At 52.2% G+C, this 20,693-nt stretch overlaps 1 protein-coding gene across 1 annotated transcript in view; it reads left to right on the forward strand.

The window, feature by feature from the left end:
• The window catches only part of JPH2 (junctophilin 2), a 74,730-nt gene extending 60,395 nt beyond the window's left edge, over positions 1-14,335 (forward strand). The window contains exons 3-6 of the mRNA XM_086331705.1: positions 7,215-7,333; positions 9,223-9,950; positions 10,661-10,754; positions 12,543-14,335. Coding sequence (XP_086187831.1) covers positions 7,215-7,333; positions 9,223-9,950; positions 10,661-10,741 — 928 coding nt within the window. The 3' untranslated portion in view covers positions 10,742-10,754; positions 12,543-14,335. The remainder of the gene's footprint in view (positions 1-7,214; positions 7,334-9,222; positions 9,951-10,660; positions 10,755-12,542) is intronic.
• The last annotated feature ends 6,358 nt before the right edge of the window (positions 14,336-20,693 follow it).

Here is a 20,693-nt window from a genome sequence, read left to right on the forward strand (position 1 = left end):
CTGTTTCCACTGTTTCCCCATCTATTTGCCATGAAGTGATGGGACCAGATGCCATGATCTTCGTTTTCTGAATGTTGAGCTTTAAGCCAACCTTTTTACTCTCCTCTTTCACTTTCATCAAGAGGCTTTTTAGTTCCTCTTCACTTTCTGCCATAAGGGTGGTGTCATCTGCATATCTGAGGTTATTGATATTTCTCCCGGCAATTTTGATTCCAGCTTGTGCTTCTTCCGGCCCAGCGTTTCTCATGATCTACTCTGCATATAAGTTAAATAAGCAGGGTGACAATATACAGCCTTGACATACTCCTTTTCCTATTTGGAATCAGTCTGTTGTTCCATGTCCAGTTCCAACTGTTGCTTCCTGACCTGCATATAGGTTTCTCAAGAGGCAGGTCAGGTGGTCTGGTATTCCCATCTCTTTCAGAATTTCCCACAGTTTATTGTGATCCACACAATCAAAGGCTTTGGCATAGTCAATAAAGCAGAAATAGATGTTTTTCTGGCACTCTCTTGCTTTTTCCATGATCCAGCAGATGTTGGCAATTTGATCTCTGGTTCCTCTGCCTTTTCTAAAACCAGCTTGAACATCTGGAAGTTCACGGTTCACGTATTGCTGAAGCCTGGCTTGGAGAATTTTGAGCATTACTTTACTAGCGTGTGAGATGAGTGCAATTGTGCGGTAGTTTGAACATTCTTTGACATTGCCTTTCTTTTGGATTGGGATAAAAACTGACCTTTTCCAGTCCTGTGGCAACCGCTTAGCTCTAGACAATAGTAAACAAATACATGTGACTCTGTTCCAATAAAACTTTATTTATATGGACACACATTTAAATTCTGTATAGTTTTCATGTGTCATAAAATTACTATTTGGGTTTTTTTTCACAGCTTTAAAAAGTATAAAAAACATTCTTAGCTCACAGGTGATAGAGAAACAGGCTGGATATGGCCTGTTACCCTAATTTGCTGACCCCTGCAACAGAATGTGAGTTCTACAAGGGATTTAAAAAAAATCTTAATTTATGTTCTTTGGACTTCCCTGGTGGCTCAGTTGGTAAAGAATCTGCCTGCAATGCGGGAGACCTGGGTTCAATCCCTGGGTTGGGAAGATCCCCTGGAGAAGGGAAAGGCTACCCATTCCAGTATTCTGGCCTGGAGAATTCCATGGACTGTATAGTCCATGGGGTCGAAAAGGGTCAGACATGACTGAGTGACTTTCACTTAATTACTTATGTACTTTGGCTATGCCGGGTCTTAGTTGTGGCAGGCAGCATCTTAGTTCCCGGACCAGGGATCAAACCCAGGCCCCCTGTATTGGGAGCATGGAGTTTTAGTCCCTGGACCACCGGGGAAGTCCCCCTACAAGGGATTTTTAGATACTTGGCTTGCTATCGTAGCCACAGCACCCAGAAAATTCCTAACGTATAGCAGGCATTCCATAAAGTTGCATTAACTGAATAAATCTGGAAGTCAAAGTGGGTCTGAAGCTGGCCCTTTAAGGCTGGGAGGTGGAAGGAGGGAAAGGAACATTCCAGATGGGGGAACAACCAGAGCAGAGGAGTCAGGGGTGCCTCCTGTGGGTGCCCCTGCTTTGGCCCAGTAAAGCCATCAGAGCTTGATGGAGACGCCTGGGCAACGAGGCCAGCTATTCCGGGGTGGTGAGGGGTCCAGGGTGGGGAAGGGAGACAAGAGTGAGGGTCGACACTGTCGGGAGTGCTCCCACTGGGTTATGGCCCTGCCCTGTCCCGGAGCCACCACCAGCCTTATTTTTAACCTGCTGACGAAAGAAAATCTGATGAAATCAAGAAGGGTGACTGATCCTTGCCCCACCCCCTGCCCCAGTTACTGCTCCTTCCCTTCTCTACAGAAGGGGCAGAGCCCTCCTGGGAGACCCTCCCCAAAAGCCCCTCCCCAAGTGGTCATAGGAAAAGAAATGGTGCCTGCATTTCCCTCGCAGGCCCTGGATTCAGGGAGGGAGCCTGGTGCTTGAAGGGAGACCCTCAAGGCTCCTGGGTGGTTGAGCAGGCTGGGAACTGCCCAAGAGAGAGCTGGATGTTTCTATCTGTCCAGCACAGGCTTCTCAAATTTTAATGAGCAGTGGAAGCAGCTGGAAGGCTTATAAAACACAGATTCCTGGGCTCCTCCTGAGAAATTCTGATTCAGTGGATCTGGGGTGGAGCCCCCCCAGTCTGCATTTGCACCAAGTGCCCAGGTGGTGAGGGGCTGGGGTCTGCATGGACCACACTGTGAGTGCCACTGGACTAGAAGATAGCCTCTGGACCGCAGCACTTCAGCCTGCCGTTTACCTGGTAAGCTGCCAGATACACCCCATCAGGGCCGCTTCAGCGCTTCAGGGCCGCTTCAAGGCTGGGTAGCCTTGAAGGCTGTGCTGAGCACTTTGGACTTTACTTTCTGCGAGATAGGAAGCCTTGCAGAGACTGTCAGCAAGAGGTGAGGCAAGCAAGCTGTGTGTGATCGGTTGTAGGGAGTGAGTCTGGAAGCAGGGAGGTTACAGAGGGCAGAGGGGAACCTGGCAGGAGGAGCCATGGAAAGATGGAGAATAGAGATCAAGAGCCTCGGGGGGAGCAGGAGAGACAGGAGTTGGTGGTGCTTGTTTGTGAATATTGAAAGATGAGGAAGGAGGGTGTGGGAGACACTGGGATTCCTGGCTTGAGGGCTAGGGAGCTGAGGGGCCATTCCTGAGATCAGAGGCATTGGAGCGGGGCTGGTAAGGTATTCAATCAGTCAAGGGTGCTTCCTTCAAACCCAGCAGCCTTTATTACCTTTATTACAGAGGGGGCTGTGTGGCCATCCCCCTCTGACCCCTGTTCTGGTTGCCCTGGAGGGTCCATTGTTGATCCTCTAGAACCTTCCAGGGCTCAGTGTGAAGACTGCCATTCTGGCCTGAAGAGTCCGTCCTGCAACACAGCTTCCCAGGAAACAAGCCTCATCCAGCTCACACCACCAAAAAAGGACATTTTCTCAGTTTGAAGGTTTGCCCAGTCTTTCCCCTCCTCCCCCACCCAACCTGGGGTTTCAGGTTTCCAGGGAAGTGTCTCTGAAAATTTAGATCTTTGAATCACACATACCCATGTACAGGCAAACGTGTGTCTGGGGTTGTGCATGCACTACATTTTTTCTCTTTTTTTAGTTTTTAATTGTATAGTTGATTTGCAATATCATGCAAGTTTCAGACGTGCAGCCCAGTGATTTGATTATACATATGTGTGTGTGTATACTCTTTCAGATTCTTTCTATAGTTTCCTGTGCTATACAGTAGGCCCTTGTTGGTTCCACAGTTGGTTTCGGTGTAACAAATGTTATCTTTCTCCTCCTTTTTCTCCTCCTCTTTCTTCTCTATCGCTGCCAACACCCTCATCAACACCATCGTCATCACCATCACCATCACCACCATCACCACCACCACCATCACCATCCCTCAGCCCCATCCCGGGCTAAACACCTTCCTATGTTGCTTCTCAGCCATTCACATCAATTCCAAGAGGGGAGAATTATCATCCTACAGACGCAGAAACTGAGGCACAGAGGCAAAGCCATTCACCCAAGGTCCTAGAGTCCTTGTAGGGTTGGGACTAGGGGGAGGCGAGTGAGGTGAGTCGTAGAAGTGCATGGTCTGGATTTGGACTTTATTGACATTTTTTTCATAACTTGTTCATCAAGGATTATTGCTGCATTAATTTTGACTTTAAAAAATATTGCATTCAAGTATTGTTTATCTGGATTACTGAGGTTTTTAATTTTTTTTGGTCAGCCCCCTAAATTTTGAGCCTGAGGTGAATGCATCATTTGCACCCTAGCCCCAGCCATGGCCGAGCCAAAGTTAGAATCCAGGGCTGCTGATTCCAAAAGCCTGCTCTTTATTCTCTATGCTGCCCCTTGCCCATGCAGGTGTACATGTATGTATGCGTGCATTCTTTTATGGATTCTTTCGTTCAGTATAATCTTATTTTCTTCAGTAAACATTTCTGTGGCAGTGGAGGGGCTTAGAAACCAGACAGTTCTGGGTTTGAGCTCCACTACTTATTATTACTTTGGCTGTGCTGGGCCTCTAGTTGTGGTGCCCGGGCTTCGCCTTGAGGTGAGTGGGGCTTCTCTTGTAGACCAGAGATCTGGAGCCTGCAGGGCTCAGTAGTTCCTGTGTGTGGGCGGAGTTGCCCAGCAGCATTGGAATCTTAGTTCCCGGACCAGGGATAGAACCCATGTCCCCTGCATTGGAAGGCAGATTCTTAACCACTGGACCACCAGGGAAGTCCCCCACTACTTACTATTGAGTGGACGGACAAACCTGTGACAAAAGGCACAGACTCTAGGCCCAAGAAAGCCTTTGTTTGAAACCTTGCTTTCACTTGCTGGTTGGATGAGTTGTAGGTGGGCTCCTTAAACCTTCTTGTGCCTTGGATTTCTCCTCTGTAAAGAGGGATGATGGGCCACAAAGAGTACTTGGGAAAATGAAATGGATTAATTTCTATAAAGCTCTTGGCATGTTGTAAATGCTTTGTAAATGTCAGTTGCTACTTGGCATCCTTGAGCAAGGTATTGCTCTGAGACTCAGTTTCCCCACCTGTGGAGTAGATTCAATAAAAGCTACCTCCCAGGCAGTTTTGAGGATTGTAAGGCGTAACGTAGGCAAAAGGCTTGGCACCTGGAGGGAGCTTAGTAAACTTCATCTCTAGATGGGGCTCAATTTGTGCTGGAGATACACGCAGATCAAATCCCCAAGGAAGTGACTCATCTGCTCATGGGGACACTGATTGGACCTTTCAGTTCCCCAAAGACATGACGCTTGTACCCCCTCTCAGGACCTTTGCACATGCCCTTCCCTCTGCCTGGCTCACTGTTCCTGCCTCAGTGCTGATGAGCCAATCAATGGATGTGTCAGTTTCAGGTCTCAACTGTCACATCCTCGAGGAAACCTTGCCTGATCCCCCCCTCCACCACTGATCTACATCAAGCCTTCCTGTTGGACATTTTCATCACATTCTATACTCTTCCTTTATGGCACTTCTCACAATGGCACTTAATTGTGCTGAGCTTAATCGCTCAGTCATGTCCGACTTTGCGACCCCACGGACTGTAGCCCTGCAGGCTCCTCTGTCGGTGGGATTCTCTAGGCAAGAATGTTGGAGTGGGTTGCCATGCCCTCCTTCAGGGCATCTTCCCAACCCAGGGATCAAACCTAAGTCTCTAGCATTGCAGGCAGATTCTTTACCGTCTGAGCCACTACGGAAGCCCAAGAATACTGCAGTGGGTGGCCCTTCCTTTCTCCAGGGGAACTTCATGACCCAGGAAGTGAACAGGGATCTCTTGCATTGCATGCGGATTCTTTACCAGCTGAACTACCAGGGAATCCCTTTTATTTGGTTACATTATATTAAATAATTTTGGTTGCTTGCGTCCAGCCCATCTCCTCCTTTTGAAAGGCGCTTGTCTTGCCCCTGGAATCTTGGCTCCTGACCAACCACGGCACACTCTTCAGAGCAGCACAGGGTCTGGAATCATCTTGCCTGGGTTCAAAATCCCAGTTGCTGCACTTAGGGACTCTGTGACCTTGGGCAAGTTACTTACCCTGCCTGTGCCTCAGTTTCCTTTTCTGTAAAATAGGGACAATAATAAGAGCACCATCTTCCTAAGGCATCATGATGATTACATGAGATAATCTTTAATTTCTTTACCTTGAAGTCCATTGGTTAGTGGGGCTGTTAATAATTTTGTAGGTGCGTTTCCTAGTTAGGTTAGATTAACAGCTGAAATAAACATCCCCAAATCTTAGGCACTTAATGCAGTAGACATTTAAGGCTTGCTGAGTTTAATGTTTAAATTTAATGCTCAAATGTTGCATGTTTAATATGAAACTGTTGGGGAGGTGGGCTTTGCTCCATGCAATAATCATCTGTGGACCCGAGTTCCTTCCACCATGTTTCTTGACCCTGGGGGCCACGGGGGTTCTGTGGATAGAATTCAGCGAGTCTGTGAATCTGGATGCTGCCTTAGGTTAGATTCCCTAGAAGCTGAGTCTGAGATGAGGATTCTTGCACTGCCGATTTATGGAGCAAGTGCTCTCAGAAGCAAGGGAGAGTGAGAGAGGCAGGCTGGGACAGAGAAGTAGCTAAGCAGGGATGTGTTCTGGAGTCCTTCAACCTCATCCCACGGTGGGGCTCTGGAGCCTGAGCGGTACCTCAAGAGTTGGTTCCTCTTGGGGCAAAAAGGGGCTGGCTGGTGTCAGTAGTCATTGGTTATAGGCTCCTTGGGTTGGGGAGGGGTATGGACCTTTGGAACAAGGTGGCTTCTTATTGGTTGCAATTCTCTGAGACAGCAGTGAGCCATCAGCAGTCAATTCAGCAGCCAAGGGTGGGTGCATTTGCCCAGTGAAGGGATCCGGACAGGGAAAACCACATCTCTATTTTTACTGACGTGTAACTGAAATTTAGTATTTTCTTCAATTACAGAAGTCGGCAATAAATCACAGTAGTATTAGCAGTATCTCTGACTTTGTCACTCATAGAAATCACATATATTTTCATGCCACATTCCTGTTGTTGCATGTATCCTTGAAATATCCTTTATGCTAATCTATACTTTTAAATTATGGTGGTCAATAGGCCTGCTGAATATTTTGTTTCATGTGTTAATAAAGAAGAATATGCATTATTATATTACAGATTTGTTCCTTTAAATATTCTGGTAACGGTGTGTCAGTGTAATTGCATGTCTTTGTAATCCTGTGTAATTTATGCATTTTAAAACAGTATACCGAGAAAGGGTCCAGAGGTGTCACCAGGTTGAAAAGAGCTGTGACACAAATGAGGTTAAGTCCCTTGTTCTGGGGGCTTGGCTTCTGCATTTTACCAGCAACAGCGGAGAAGAGAGAGGACACTGTGGATTACAGGACAGGTTTTTGTGGACCATGCCTGGAAATGGCATCATCCTGTCTTCCCACAATGCTTTAGCCAGTCACCTGACCACACCTAACCCCAGGGAGGCTGGAAAATGATGTCCGTCTGTGTGCCCTGAGAGAAGAGGAAATGGTCGGGGGAACGCACAACAGCCTGGACCACAGGGCTTAATAAATATTCATTGACAGCCCAAGTTAACAAAAGTGTTGTCCAGGGTGTCTCATTGTGGGTGGGGGAGGAAGGGCAGAGAGGGTTGGTTCTCTGGAGGGATCCTGAGACTCCACCGTGTCGTCTCCTTAGGACAAGCCACGCCAAGGCCAAAGCTGAGGCAGCAGAACAGGCTGCCCTGGCTGCTAACCAAGAGTCCAACATTGCCCGCACTTTGGCCAGGGAGCTGGCTCCAGACTTCTACCAGCCAGGTAGGGCCAGCCAGGGAGGGGACTGGCCAGGATGGGGTGGGGAAAGTCCGTGGGGTGGGGATGGGGAGGTGGACACCTTTTTCTTTGCTTGGTGGAAAGCTGAGATGCTCCTCTGGGTCCACACATGCCTGTGAGCATCTGTGGGGCGTGGTACAGGCATGCGGTGGGATGAGTCAAGGGGACTCAGGCTGAGATTGGGGTGGTAATAAGAGGTTTCTCCAACTGGAGCCTGTCTCCTGTCCCTGGGGAATGAGGCTGCAGAGTGAGGAGGACCTCCTGGCTCTGATCCAGACTTTGCCCTTGAATACAGTGGTGGGAGTCCATCAGGGTGGGCGACTGGTGCTCTCCATGTTGAAGGGTTTTGGAGTCGCTAAGAGTCCGGCACGACTGAGTGACTTCACTTTTACTTTTCACTTTCATGCATTGGAGAAGGAAATGGCAACCCACTCCAGTATTCTTGCCTGGAGAATCCCAGGGACAGAGGAGCCTAGTGGGCTGCTGTCTATGGGGTTGCACAGAGTCGGACACAACTGAAGCGACTTAGCAGCAGCAGCAGCAAGGCAGAAGGAAATGGCAATCCACTCCAGTATTCTTGCCTGGAAAATCCCATGGACGGAGGAGCCTGGTAGGCTGCAGTCCATGGGGTCGCGAAGAGTCAGAGACGACTGAGCGACTTCCCTTTCACTTTTCACTTTCATGCATTGGAGAAGGAAATGGCAACCCGCTCCAGTATTCTTGCCTGGAGAATCCCAGGGATGAGGGAGCCTGGTGGGTTGCCGTCTATGGGGTCGCACAGAGTCGGACACGACTGAAGCGACTTAGCAGCAGCAGCAGCAGCAGCAAGGGAGGCTAGATACAAGACCTCAGAGTGCAGATCTCAGCCCGGCAAGAGGAGTCACGCGTCCCATCACAGTGCGCCCCCTGCTGGTCCCAGGAAGAGCGACGCTGGCTGGCAGCCTCCGCCTTGGGTAGTCATAGCAACAGCTGTCACCACGTGCCAGGTTCTGCGCTCAGCATTTCACAGGCATTTTTTTTCCCCACTCGATTAATCTTACAGTTAGTATTTATGAAATAGATATCATTAGGCCTGTTTTTCAGATAAGAGAATGGAAAGAGGCCGGTGTGACCATAAAGAGCATAAACTCTGGAGCCAGACAGCCTGTGTGCCAGCCCCGGCTCCGCTCTTGGTCAGCTGGGTGACTTTGGGCAAGGCATTTTACCTCTCTGAGCCTCCTTTTCTTCTTATGTGCTGCTAAGTCGCTTCAGTCGTGTCCGACTCTGTGCGACCCCATAGATGGCAGCCCACCAGGCTCCACCGTCCCTGGGATTCTCCAGGCTAGAACATTGGAGTGGGGTGCCATTACCTTCTCCGAGTTCTTATGTGCAGTGGAGGCTAAATAATAGCATCCACCTCATAGGGTTATTCCGGAGAAGGCAATGGCACCCCACTCCAGTAATCTTGCCTGGAAAATCCCATGGATGGAGGAGCCTGGTAGACTGCAGTCCATGGGGTAGCAAAGAGTCGGACATGACTGAGCGACTTCACTTTCACTTTTCAGTTTCATGCATTGGAGAAGGAAATGGCAACCCACTCCAGTGTTCTTGCCTGGAGAATCCCAGGGACTGGGGAGCCTGGTGAGCTGCCGTCTATGGGGTTGCACAGAGTCGGACACGACTGAAGCAACGCAGCAGCATAGAGTTATTCAAAGGAGTAAATGAGTTAGTATTGGGGAATGGCTTAAAAACAGTGTTCTTGGCACCTGGTGGCTGCAGGTCAGTGCTGGCTGAGTAAGTTGACGAGACTCAGCGGGGTTGGAGCGGCTTGCCCAAGGTCAGCCGGTGCGGGGACCCAGCTTCGAATCCCACCTCCCCTTGTGGTCCCCCCGCAGGTCCGGAGTATCAAAAGCGCCGGCTGCTCCAGGAGATCCTGGAGAACTCGGAGAGCCTGCTGGATTCCCCCGACCGGGGCCCCGGCGCCGCGGGCCTCCCCGAGCGGCTCCGCGAGAGCCCGGAGCTGCACGAGCGGGAGACCCCGGCGCCCGAGGGTGGCCCCCCGTCGCCGGCCGGGACGCCCCCGCAGCCCAAGCGGCCCCGTCCGGCCGCGGCGTCCAAAGACGGCCTGCTGAGCCCAGGCGCCTGGAACGGTGAACCCGGCGGCGGCGGCGGCGGCGGCGAGGGCAGCCGGCCGGTCACGCCGTCCGACGGCGCGGGTCGCCGCAGCCCCGCCCGGCCGGCCAGCGAACGCATGGCCATCGAGGCGCTGCAGGCGCCGCCCGCGCGGCCCGAGGAGCCGGAGGTGGCTCTGTACCAGGGCTACCACAGCTACGCCGTGCGCACCGCGCCGCCCGCGCCGCCGCCCTTCGAGGACGAGCCCGAGCCCCCCGCCGCCGTGCCCCCCTCCCCGGCCGCAGCCGCCGCGCCCGGGACGGCGCCCCCGCCCCGAAGCCCCGCGCCGGCGCCCGAGAGCCCCGCCAAGCTGGAACCCAAGCCCATCGTGCCCAAAGCCGAACCCAAGGTCAAGGCCCGCAAGACGGAGGCCCGAGGGCTGACCAAGGCTGGGGCCAAGAAGAAGGCTCGGAAGGAGGCCGCAGCGGCGGCAGAGGTCGAGGTGGAGGAGGTGAGGCTGCTGGTGGAAGTGGCGGTGGGGGTGGGGGGAGGGGGCGGGAGGGGCGGGGAGCTGGAAGTGGGATTGGGGGGGCAGATGACTGGGGGACCAGGATGATGGCACAGGACAGGGCAGGGGGGAACCCCTACCGGGATGTGGGCTTAGTTAGGTGCAGCCTGACCCAGGGTTGCAGGCAGAGTGCCCCCACCTTGGGCAGGGGCTGGCCTCTGTACAGTTGTCTGGTCGCTCCTTTGGAGGAGGCGACTAGGAGTCCCAAGCAGCTAGGCTGTGGGCTGCTCCTGTTTATGAAGGATCTAGGCTGGGCTCCAATAGCCTCTACTACATGGTGTAGCAGGGAGGGCTTTGGGGGGATGGAGGAATGGTTCATTAAGGGGGTGAGTCCTGGCCCTCTGGCCTTGTTAGGGGAGCAGGAAGCTACAGTGACAAAGACTGAAGCTGGGCTCAGAGGGCCTGAGAGATGCAGCCCCAGAGGAATTAGCAGTGGGTACGGCCGTGTACTTGGATTCCAGTCCAAGCTCTGCCCTCTGTGTGTCCTGGGATACGTTCTCGATCTCTCTAGACCCTGAGCAGTTTGGTTGATTATTTCCTCCAGGAATCCTTCCAGCTCGGATGGTCTGTCCAGGTGCTGGACACTGCGGAGGGTTGGGGTGGGGGAGTGTGCTCTCCTGGGGACTCAGGCAGCCTGTCTCCGCTGTTCCCAGGTCCCCAACACCGTCCTCATCTGCATGGTGATCCTGCTGAACATTGGCCTGGCCATCCTGTTCGTTCACCTGCTGACCTGACCTTGTCCCCCAGGTGAGGCCGGGAGGAGAGCACGGCAGTCTCTGGGGAGGAGAGTAAGGGCCTGCTGGGCCACTGTCTTGTGGTTAATTGAGGCCCACCCCCCAGCAGGGGCAGGGACCTAGAGTGTGGATTTGAGAGATCATCTCTCCCCAGTGCGCACACACACATGCACGCACCCTCGTTGGCCCAACGTGCACAGAACACTGGCTGGCTGTCAGATGAACGCTGGGGGCTTCATTCATTCACGAACTCACCGTTCATTTGTTGTGGTTGTTGTTTAGTCCCTAAGTCGTGTCCAACTCTTTTGCGACACCACAGACTGTAGCCCTCTAGGCTCCTCTGTCCATGGGATTTTCCAGGCAAGAATACTGAAGTGGGTTGCCATTTCCTTCTCCAGGGGATCTTCCTGACCCAGGGATCGAACCCGTGTCTCCTGCACTGGCAGGTGGATTCTTTACCCCTGAACCACCAGGGAAGCCCATTTAACCCCCCTTTACTGAGCGCCTGCTCTGCTGGGAATAGGGACACAGCAGGGACACATTCCTGCCCTAAGAAATGAGGCGAACATGAAAGTAAACCTTTAACTTACGGCTCATTGTGTAAGAGTCTTGGAGTTTAAACATTAAGCAGAATAGTTCCTGACCTCCTCCCCACAGAGCCCCGGAAGTCTAGACTGAGGTCGCCCGGGATGGCCGGATCCTCTTTCCCTGTCCTCTGGTTCTCTCTTGCTCGCACTCTCCACCTGCCTCCCTCAGTCCTCTTCCTGAACCCTGCTGTCAGTCAGTCGGTTCCATCAGTTGGTTTTCTCCCCGTGATGGAGCTCAGGAGCTGGGTAAGGTCCGGTGAAAAGGAAGTGGGCAGGGCTGGGGTGAAGGAAAATGGCCCTCGCTGGTCTCAGGGTGAAGTAGCCACGTGCATGCGTGCTAAGTCACTTCAGTTGTGTCCGACTCTTTGTGATCCTGTGGACCGAAGCCTGCCAGTCTCCTCTGTCCATGGGATTCTCCAGGCAAGAATACTGGAGTGGGTTACCATGCCCTCCTCCAGGAGATCTTCCCGACCCAGGGATCCAACCCATAGTCTCTTAGGTCTCCTGCACTGGCAGGCGGGTTCTTTACCACCATCACCACCTGGGAACCCAAAGTAGCCACAAGGCAAATCAAATCTTCCTCATACTAGGACCAGCCTTTACACTGTGAATCCTGTGTTTGGTGCTGCTAACAAGACTTGCTGCCTCTTGCCTTGCTCCCCTCAAAGATCCCCTCCCTTGACTCTAGCTTAGTATGGGCCGGGGGTTCCTACTCAGTCCCAGAGGAGAAGGAGAAGGGTAAACAGCCAGTGACAATATTAGCCTGGTAGGTGCTGCCCTGGGAGCAGATGCTGGCCCCAGCGGGGTCCGTGTTTCCTAGGGGATCTGGGAATGGTTGCAGCGGGGACTGCCAACTTCCTGACCTGAAGGATGGTGAGGGGCGAGCCAGATGGCAGTGAGGGAGGGGAGGAGAGGAGGGCAGCATGTACCAGGCAAAGGGAACAGGCAGAGGCAGCCTCCAGCAGGGCCTTGCATGGGCCAAGGAGGGGCCTCTAGGGCTTGTCTCTGGTCCCACTGAGTCAGAGCCCAAGGCCAAGGCTTGCGGGCTTGCAGAGGCAGGGATGGTGCTGGTGATAGAGATCTTGCCCCAGAGAGGATCAGGCCTGCTCCTTGAACCCTGCCCGGAGCCTGGCTCAGCCTCACCCCCACCCCCCGCCCCTGCCTTCATCCCTCCTCCGTCCTTCCCTCACCTGGACCTCTTTTCTTCTCTGCAGAGCCAGGAGTTCCTGCTGAGGATGCATGGACCCATCTTTTGCAGTGCCAGGCAGGGCGGCTGAGGAGGACTGGACCCGGTTGCTGGGGGTCCACTCGCATCCACACCACAAACATTGAAGGAGGCTTCCCGTGGCATCTGTGCCCAGACACAGGCAATGCCCAGAGGAAGAGAAAAGTGCTGGGCAACGTCCGGGAGCTCTCTGCCCAGTGGCAGGGAAAGCCCTGAAAGAAGAGCCCTGGTCTTGAACTTCCCAATCTGCTCCATCCCCCATCCCCATCCACTCCCTCGCCTCCACCCCTACCCTAGGTCACCCCCTCCCCAGGCTTTTTGTGTTTTGGGAGAAGTCACCAAACCAGGATGTTAAATCCCAGCCCCCTCCTTCCTACCCTCCCTGGCTTTATTTTAAACTTCTGAGGCCTCCCAGGCAAGCGGAGGAAGTGACGAGATCCCTGTGGTGGGTCATGGCGGGTGATGCTCTCAGCCCACCAGCCCTTCTTGTCTCAGTCCCGACCCCTCCCATACTCTGTCCCTTGCTTCCAGATGCTCAGGATGACAACAGAGGAAATGGACATCTTCTGTTTGAATATCCCAGAATACAGTGCTTCTGTCTCCTCCCACCGGTCCAGTTAGCTTCCCTCTGGACCAGCAGGCGAGGGGGAGACGTGAGGGTTTGGGACCTTTGGCTGGGAAGCCGCTGACCAGGTGGCCAGGGGGCGGGGTGTGTGGGGAGAAGGGCTGAGGGGCAGTTAGGATGGCCCTGTTTCTGAGGGCACCTGAGCCTGGGGCTGGCATTACACATGGGGGCTTCGAGGATGCTGAGGGTGAGGAGAGGTCACCCTGCAGGAGCCGTGGGGCCGGTGAGATAAAGCCTCAGGGATGCCCGTGAACTGGTTTGTCCGCTTCCGCTCCCAGGGGCCACCGCAGGCTTGATTGGTGGGGGGTGCTGAGCATGGAAGCCCAGGCAGCTTTCGCTGGGGCAGACTCTCAGGCCGATGCTGAAGAAGGCTGCTTGTCAGCCAGCGTGTCCCAGGGAGAGGGGAGCAGGTGTGGGGTTCCTGCCATCTGTGATAAGCTCCTCGGCTTGCTTGGCAGGAGCCGGTCTTTGCATGTAGCCCCTTTCCAATGTGCTGTGTACCATTCTGGTTTCTCCTGTCCCTGGTGCTGGCTGGGAGTGGGTGGGGGCTGAGGGCTGTGGCCTCGGCGCTGGGGAAGGATGGAGGGCCAGTGGTCCAGGCCCCTTTGAGCGGGGGGAAGGACGTGACCAGGACATTTAAACTGAGTTGGAGGGGAGCAGCTGCTTTTCTGTCTTTGTTTCTCTGCTCCTTGGGGGCTGGGGCAGGGGTAGTCTGGCCTCCCCCCGGGCTTGCTCTTTGACCTAAAGTTTGTTTCTGATGGGGTCAGCTTTCCCTTCCTCCCTCAATACTTGGGAACCTTCCTTCCAACTCCACACTTACTGTTTCAAGCACTGCTGGGGCCTTGAGCTTGTTGGATTGCATTTCTGCCGAGAGGAGCCTGTGGATTCTGCTGTCCTCCAGGGCCTCCGCCATCGTGTGTGGGCTTTTCTGGACAAGTAGGGCAAGAGGAGGGTGGGCCGAGGGTGCTTCTCAGGGGAGACAGGCTCCAGGCCTGGGCTCTGAGGTCGCTGTCTGGGGTTTTTGGTCTGGCTTAGGGTTGGGAATAAGCCTCTGGCTACCAGGGCTCCTGGGTGGGGTCTTGTTTGGGGGTTGGTATTTGGGGTGAAGGTTCAGGAAGCTGCCATCTATGCAATAATAAACTTGCATCTGCTCACAGGCTCTGCCTGGGCTGTGGGGTCTGCTTGTGGCCTCAGGATGGGGGACTGGTCTGAGGAGGAGGAGGGAAGCTGAGGACCCTGGGTCACGCTGGGTCAGGCCCTGCCTCTCTTACAGTTTCCATAATACCTCCTGTGTGTGCACTTGCTCAGTCGTGTCTGACTCTCTGCAACCCCATGGACTGTAGCCCACCAACCTCCTCTGTCCATGGGGTCAGCTCGGCAGGAATACTGGAGTGGTTTGCCATTTCCTCCTCCAGGGGATCTTCGCAACCCAGGGATCGAACCCATGTCTCCTGCAGCTCCTGCATTAGCAGGCAGATTCTTTACCATTGCACCACCTGGGAATACCTCCTGAGGGGTGGCTGAAAGGCTTCAGTCCTGACAGGGGCTCCCCAAAGGCCACAGACCTTCTAGGGAAGACCTTGGGTTTGTAAAGCCAACTTCTAAAAGATTCCCTGAGCAGCATATAGCAAAAGAAAGAGCCTGCCTTTTGGAAAAAAATCTTTGGCCACCCACCCCACAGGATCTTAGTTCCCCAGTCAGGGATGGAACCTGTGCCCCCTGCTTTGAAAGTCTTAACCACTGGACCTCCAGGGAAGTCCCAAAAGAGCCAGCCTTTTGAGACTGGCTTCCCTGGGCTCTAGTCCTGCTTAGGATACTTACTTCACTTCTTCGAGCCTCAATTTCTCTTCTATAAAACAGAGAAAATACTACTACCTCCTGGGGTTGTAGTGAGGATAACTTTAAACATTAAAGCTCATATAAAGCCCAGTAATTGAGAGCAGTAAGTGCAGACTTCCCATTTTGGGGTCATTATTGCTGTTGACCTGAAGTACAGTCATTAGCCCTCTCACAAGCTTCTTGCATTTTAATTGAAACCCCAGAAACCTCAAGTGGGTGGAGATGATTCGGGCTCCTGTCAGAAAGTCACAGAGCGTCTCAGTCAAAGGAAGGACCTATAGGCCATCATCATAGCTTCCAGAGGCTTAGATGGGAGGAGAGACTTGCCCAAGTTCACACAACAAGCCAGGGGTGGGAAAGCAATTATCTTGACTTATTTTAGTGGCTAAGTCAAGCCAACAGCCCCCATGAGAGTTGGAGGGGAGGGTCCCTCACCAGTAGGCTTGAGTTCAGGCAGGTTCCAGAGTTCTTTGGTGCTCAGGAGTCCTGGCTGTCTGCCCAGTGTCATCACTGACTTACTGCATGCCAGACACCCCCTCTTTGTAGGCCTCAGTTTCCTCTTTGCCAAGGAGACCGTCATCCCTGCCCCATTGCCTTCTTTACAGGTATCATGGTTGTGAGCATCCGATGAGGTAGCTCATGAGTGGTAAAGAGGTTGTCAAAACCCTGGAATAATCCAGGGGTCCCAAAGAAAAAAGATGGGTTTGGAAGGACCGCAGGGGCGATGGAGGGGGTGGGGGTGAGGAGGGAGGAGTTGTACTCTGCAGAGGTTTGAATAAAGTGCACCAAGAGAAGGGGGGAGTGGGCAGCCAGCCCAGTTGGGGGGATTTGCAGACTGGCCCTGTGTGTATGTGTGTGTGTGTAAAGTGGGAGTGTGAGGTGAGGGGGCAGGCAGATGACAGCCTTCTAATCCCCTTGAATGGTTTGGGGTGGTGGGGGAAAGCTCATTCCAGAGCCGGCTGGAACGAGGAGTCAGGTAAGGTTGGTTGGAGTCCGGCGCCCCCTGGGGGCTGAAGTGCAGCACACAGCCTGGCTGGTCCCCTTTTCAGCCTTGGCCACTGACACCTCTGGAAGTTTGTCCTCCGCTGCCAGGTCCAAGGTCCTTTGAAGGTGTCTTGTGCCATAGAGGAATTTAAAACCACCTCGTGGATGTTAACCAGGGCCTGTGATCACTACCACTGCCTTGGAGTCTTGGCAGGACTCTTCCAAGGCAGAAAAAAAGATGGGGGGCCTGGGAGCTGTGGGATCCAGATGAGGGATTTGTGGCAAGATGAAAATTTTCATAATTTCTGATGAGCCAACAAAGGATCTGACTGTTCTGGGAGAGATGAAGGCCCAGATGATGACTTTTGGCGGCCTCAAGCCTGAAAAAGTTCTGTGGTGCACCCTCAAAGGTGTAGCTCAAAATAAACACAATACCAAACTAAAACACAAAACTTGCATGTATGCTGAAATTCAGGTAGCTCATTTTTCTTTTGTCCAAAAGACTGTCTCTAGAGGTGAAACTTCTCCCTCATTAGTGCTTCTTGGCCGTACGGCCCCTCCTCTGAAAGCGAGCAGATTACTTCCTTCAAGGTCGCTTCATCAATATGAGCTGTTACCCTATTCTTAGTTCTCCACTTGGCAGTGGGGCAGCATGCCCAGGGAGCAAGTGGAGGCTCCTCTTCCTCGTTTTCCAGTTGGAAAGGGCTTCTGTTTGCCAGAAAAAGAGCCCAGGACCTTGTAATAGGTATGAGCAGGATATGGGAAGAGAAGCAAGGCTGACATGGGAGGAACTGTTTCAGAGGGAGCTGAAGCAGGGAGACCCTGTGGTCTGAGCCCCGGCCTTGCCTCGGGCTCTGCAGGGGGCGGGGGCGGGGTGTGGAGAGTGGAGTGGGGAGATAGTGAAACAAGTGAAGTATTTATTAGAAGGAAAAAAAGAGCACTGTATGTGTGGATAGACACACAGGCAGACTCAGTTGCAGAGTTGTATCCTCATGGCAGTTTAAATCACTTACGTAGAGCATTTCTTCCAGTTTTCCTTTGGCTAATCATTTTGATTTGCCTGGTTCCTATTTGGTATATCTCAGGGTCCTCTCATGTGCGCACATGCATCTCTTAGCCAAGATGGATTCTGCTGAAGAAGCCCCTGTGGGTAGCTTGGCATCAGCATTACTCCCCTTTTGACCTCTAAGAACCCTTTCTGCGCATGTGTAGTCAGGGAGGTCTCTTGACATTGAGAATGAGGAATATGTGATCTGTTATCTTCTGTCTGGGCAGGGCCCAGCCTCCTCGCTCAATTGTCCTGCCATTCTCATCTTGAAGTATCGGTCCACAGGGTACGAATCTCCAATTGCTTCCCCTGTGTGCAGGGGCATCTACCTCCTACTTCACTCCTTGCCTCTGGACTCTGAGAAGGAAGGAAGTCCCCTCTCCAGGCAGAACAGCAAGTGGGGTGGAGGGTGTGTGTGGAGCGAGCGGGAGGGGGTAATGACACACAAAGTGTCTCCCAGGCCCCTCTGGTCTGGGAGGCAAGAAGCTGGTTCATTCATCCTTACCTGGGCATTTGACACAGGATATTAGTTATCCTTCCAGGGGAGTTTTCACCTGAAAAGTGAAGTCTGGAGGGAGCAATGCATTATCCAAAGGAATATTTTACTCTAGAAAAATTTCAGGTATCCACAGGGTATCTTTTCTGGCCAAGTGCTCCGAGCCAAAGAAACAGCTCCTCACTCGTACCCAAAAGAAGAAAAAATAAATAATCACCCACCCATTTCCCTTCTCACATGAGGGAGGGATATTAGCAGTCTGTGGCCAGTGGTGTTCTGGGTGCTAGGATCGTAGCCAGCACTATTATTAAGAGCTAGTAATATCACTTGCATGCCAAGTGATATTATATTGTTTCATTAAATTGTCAGAGCCATGGGCTTGCTTAGTGGTCTTGTGGCTAAGAGTCCACACTCCCAATACAGGGGGACTGGGTTTGATCCCTCGTCAGGGAACTAGATCCCTCCTGCTGCAACTGAGTTCACGTGCCACAACTAAGACTCGGTGCAGTCAAATAAATATTAAAAAAAAAATAGAGCCACTCCATGGAATAATAACTTTTGGGAGCAGGGAATGGAGGATAAGGGTGAAGGTAAATGACCTGTGTTACCTACTTGTATCTGGCAGAACTGGATTCAAACTCCTTGTCTATTTGACCCTAAAGACCACAGTTAGGCTGGCTACATTGCTTTGCAGTTCTTGATCATGACCACCAGGGGCGCCACTGCTCCACACATGAATGCTTTCATAAATGTGCTCAAGAGAACGTTGCTTTTATTTAAAAAAAAACAACAACAAACCATCACCATTGCCATTCTGTGATTCACTATAACCATAAAAGCTACTATAAATTAAACACTTACTATGTGCCAGGCTTTGCCCAAGCACTTTACATGCATTATTTCATATATTCCTCACAACTGCTCTGTGATTTCAAATGCCACTGTGTTCCACAGGTTAGAAACTAAGATTTAAACCCAGGTCTGTCTGTCCATCTTCAAAGCCCATACGCTTAACCATACCCTCAATGGAAGGCACAAACTAAATGCTTGGAGGGTGCATTTGGCTGGCAAACTTTTGTTTGGACCAGGCTGGTACCTTAAAACACATTAAATTTAAATGCTTTGGGGCAGGGCATCAGTCTACACTTGTCGGCTTCCCCAGTGGCTCCACGGTAAAGAATCCACCTGCAATGTAGAAGATGTAGGAGACCCAGGTTCGATCCCTGGGCCAGGAAATTCCCCTGGAGGAGGAAGTGGCAACCCACTCTTAGTATTCTTCCTTGGGAAATCCCATGGACAGAGAAGCCTGGGAGGCTACAGTCTATGGGGTGGCAAAGAGTCAGACACCACTGAGCGACTGAGCACACACACGTCGGTCTCCGCTTAGCCACAGTCCTCACCATGCCCTGTTGTCTCTTTTGTTTATCTTATCTGCCCAACTCTGACATCATTTGAATTTGCAACCCCATTTATGCCAATGACGGTGCTGACTCCATTTATACTAATAATATTTGGTGGACTGGAAAAAAAAACTGGGTGGAATCTTGGAGTTTTAGGAAGACAGCCAGGAAAGGTGACAAATGGTCCTGGCCCAGTGTCATTCCAGAGATGTGGGAGGCAGCACTGTCCATCAGTGCTGTCCCGAATGTGTCAGTAAATGAGTTAACTGCAGTGTGCATGGCACACAGATGTGTGGGTTTCCTGGGACAGGTGACAGTGAGCTGGAGGTGGATGTGACATGTTTTGACGTCACAGCATCCTCCCAAGCAGGGTGATCAGGGTGACTGGCTACTGCATGGACCCATGCAGCATCTTGTCCAATTTGTGTGTCTTTTTAGATTTCCATTTGCTTGGCCCCTGACCCAGTGGTTGGACTTCATCAGCATTGTGGAGTTTCTAATTAATATCAATCACTCCATCTGTTAAGGAGTGAATTGTGTCTCCCCTAAAATTTGTGTGTTGAAGCCGTACCCTCCATACATAAGAATGTAATTGTATTTAGAGATAGGGCCTTTGGAGAGGCGATTAAGTTCAAACGTTAGGCCATTAGGGTGGACCCTCAGCCAGTTTGACTGGTGTCCTTATAAGAAGAGGAAATCTGGACAGAGTTGGGGGAAGCAAAGGTGGAGACAGATGAGCCTAAATCCTCTCTTTTTCTACAAACAGAGGTGACTAAATTCTTCAAAGTGAGGTGCCCGAAATGTGTGACCACATCCCCACCAGCTACACTGGCAGCCAGGGGCCAGCTCTGAGGTTTGCAGGTTAAGACAAGATACAAATGGAGGCCCCCCCCCACCCCTCATACCCACCAGTTTGTCCTTCCCAGCTCGGACAAGCAGCCTGCAGTGGAGGGCCTGGAATTTGTGTCCAGACCATCTAGTTCAAATGTCCAGCTCTGCGCACCTCCCTCCAGCCTCAGCAACACCCTGGGCCACCTCTCAGGGGTAGAAGGACACTCTCCAGTAGCCAGGAGAACTGGCCACAAGCCCAGGCAGGCCGTGGGAAACAGAATGTTGTTCAGAAAGGCGGAAGCGCTAGGTAGGCATGTCTCTTTGGCTCCATGGACTTCTCACACTGTAGGGAGAGCAGTGGCTAGAGAGGGGGGAGGCCCTCCAGAGGCCAAGCCTGGCTCCCCACCTAAGGCAGCACTAGCCCACAGCAACAGGAAGTCCAGCCCAAGCTTCTGATACATCGGTGGTTCTCAGCTGGGGGTGGTGTGGCCTCCCAGGGGTCATTGGCAGTGTCGGGAGGTATTTTGGGTTGTCACAAGTCAGAAAGAGGGATGTTACTGGCATCCAGTACCGGCCAGTGATGCTACCTAACATCCTGTGATGCTCAAAATAGTACTGCACCTCCTCCCCCAACTCCCATCCAACAAAGAATTATCCAGCCCCAAATGTCCATGTGACACTGTGGAGCAACCCTATGACACGTGAGTAAGTATGAAGGCTACAGGCTTGGGGTTCAGACCCTGCCTCTGCCACTGACTTGCTCTGGGATCAATTATTTTTTTCATCTCTCTCTGCATCTGCTTTTTTCATTTGGGAAATGGGGTTAATTGCAACTATTTTACAGGGTTGTGTGAGAAATAAAACGGACTTTATATAGAATATGCCTGGCACAGAGTAGGTCCTCAAAAAGTATTATT

The sequence above is a fragment of the Bos grunniens genome, chromosome 13 (genome assembly GCF_055505025.1).
Source record: "Bos grunniens cultivar Pamir isolate PY7600 chromosome 13, Bosgru_T2T1.0, whole genome shotgun sequence".
Taxonomy (NCBI): Eukaryota; Metazoa; Chordata; class Mammalia; order Artiodactyla; family Bovidae; genus Bos; species Bos grunniens.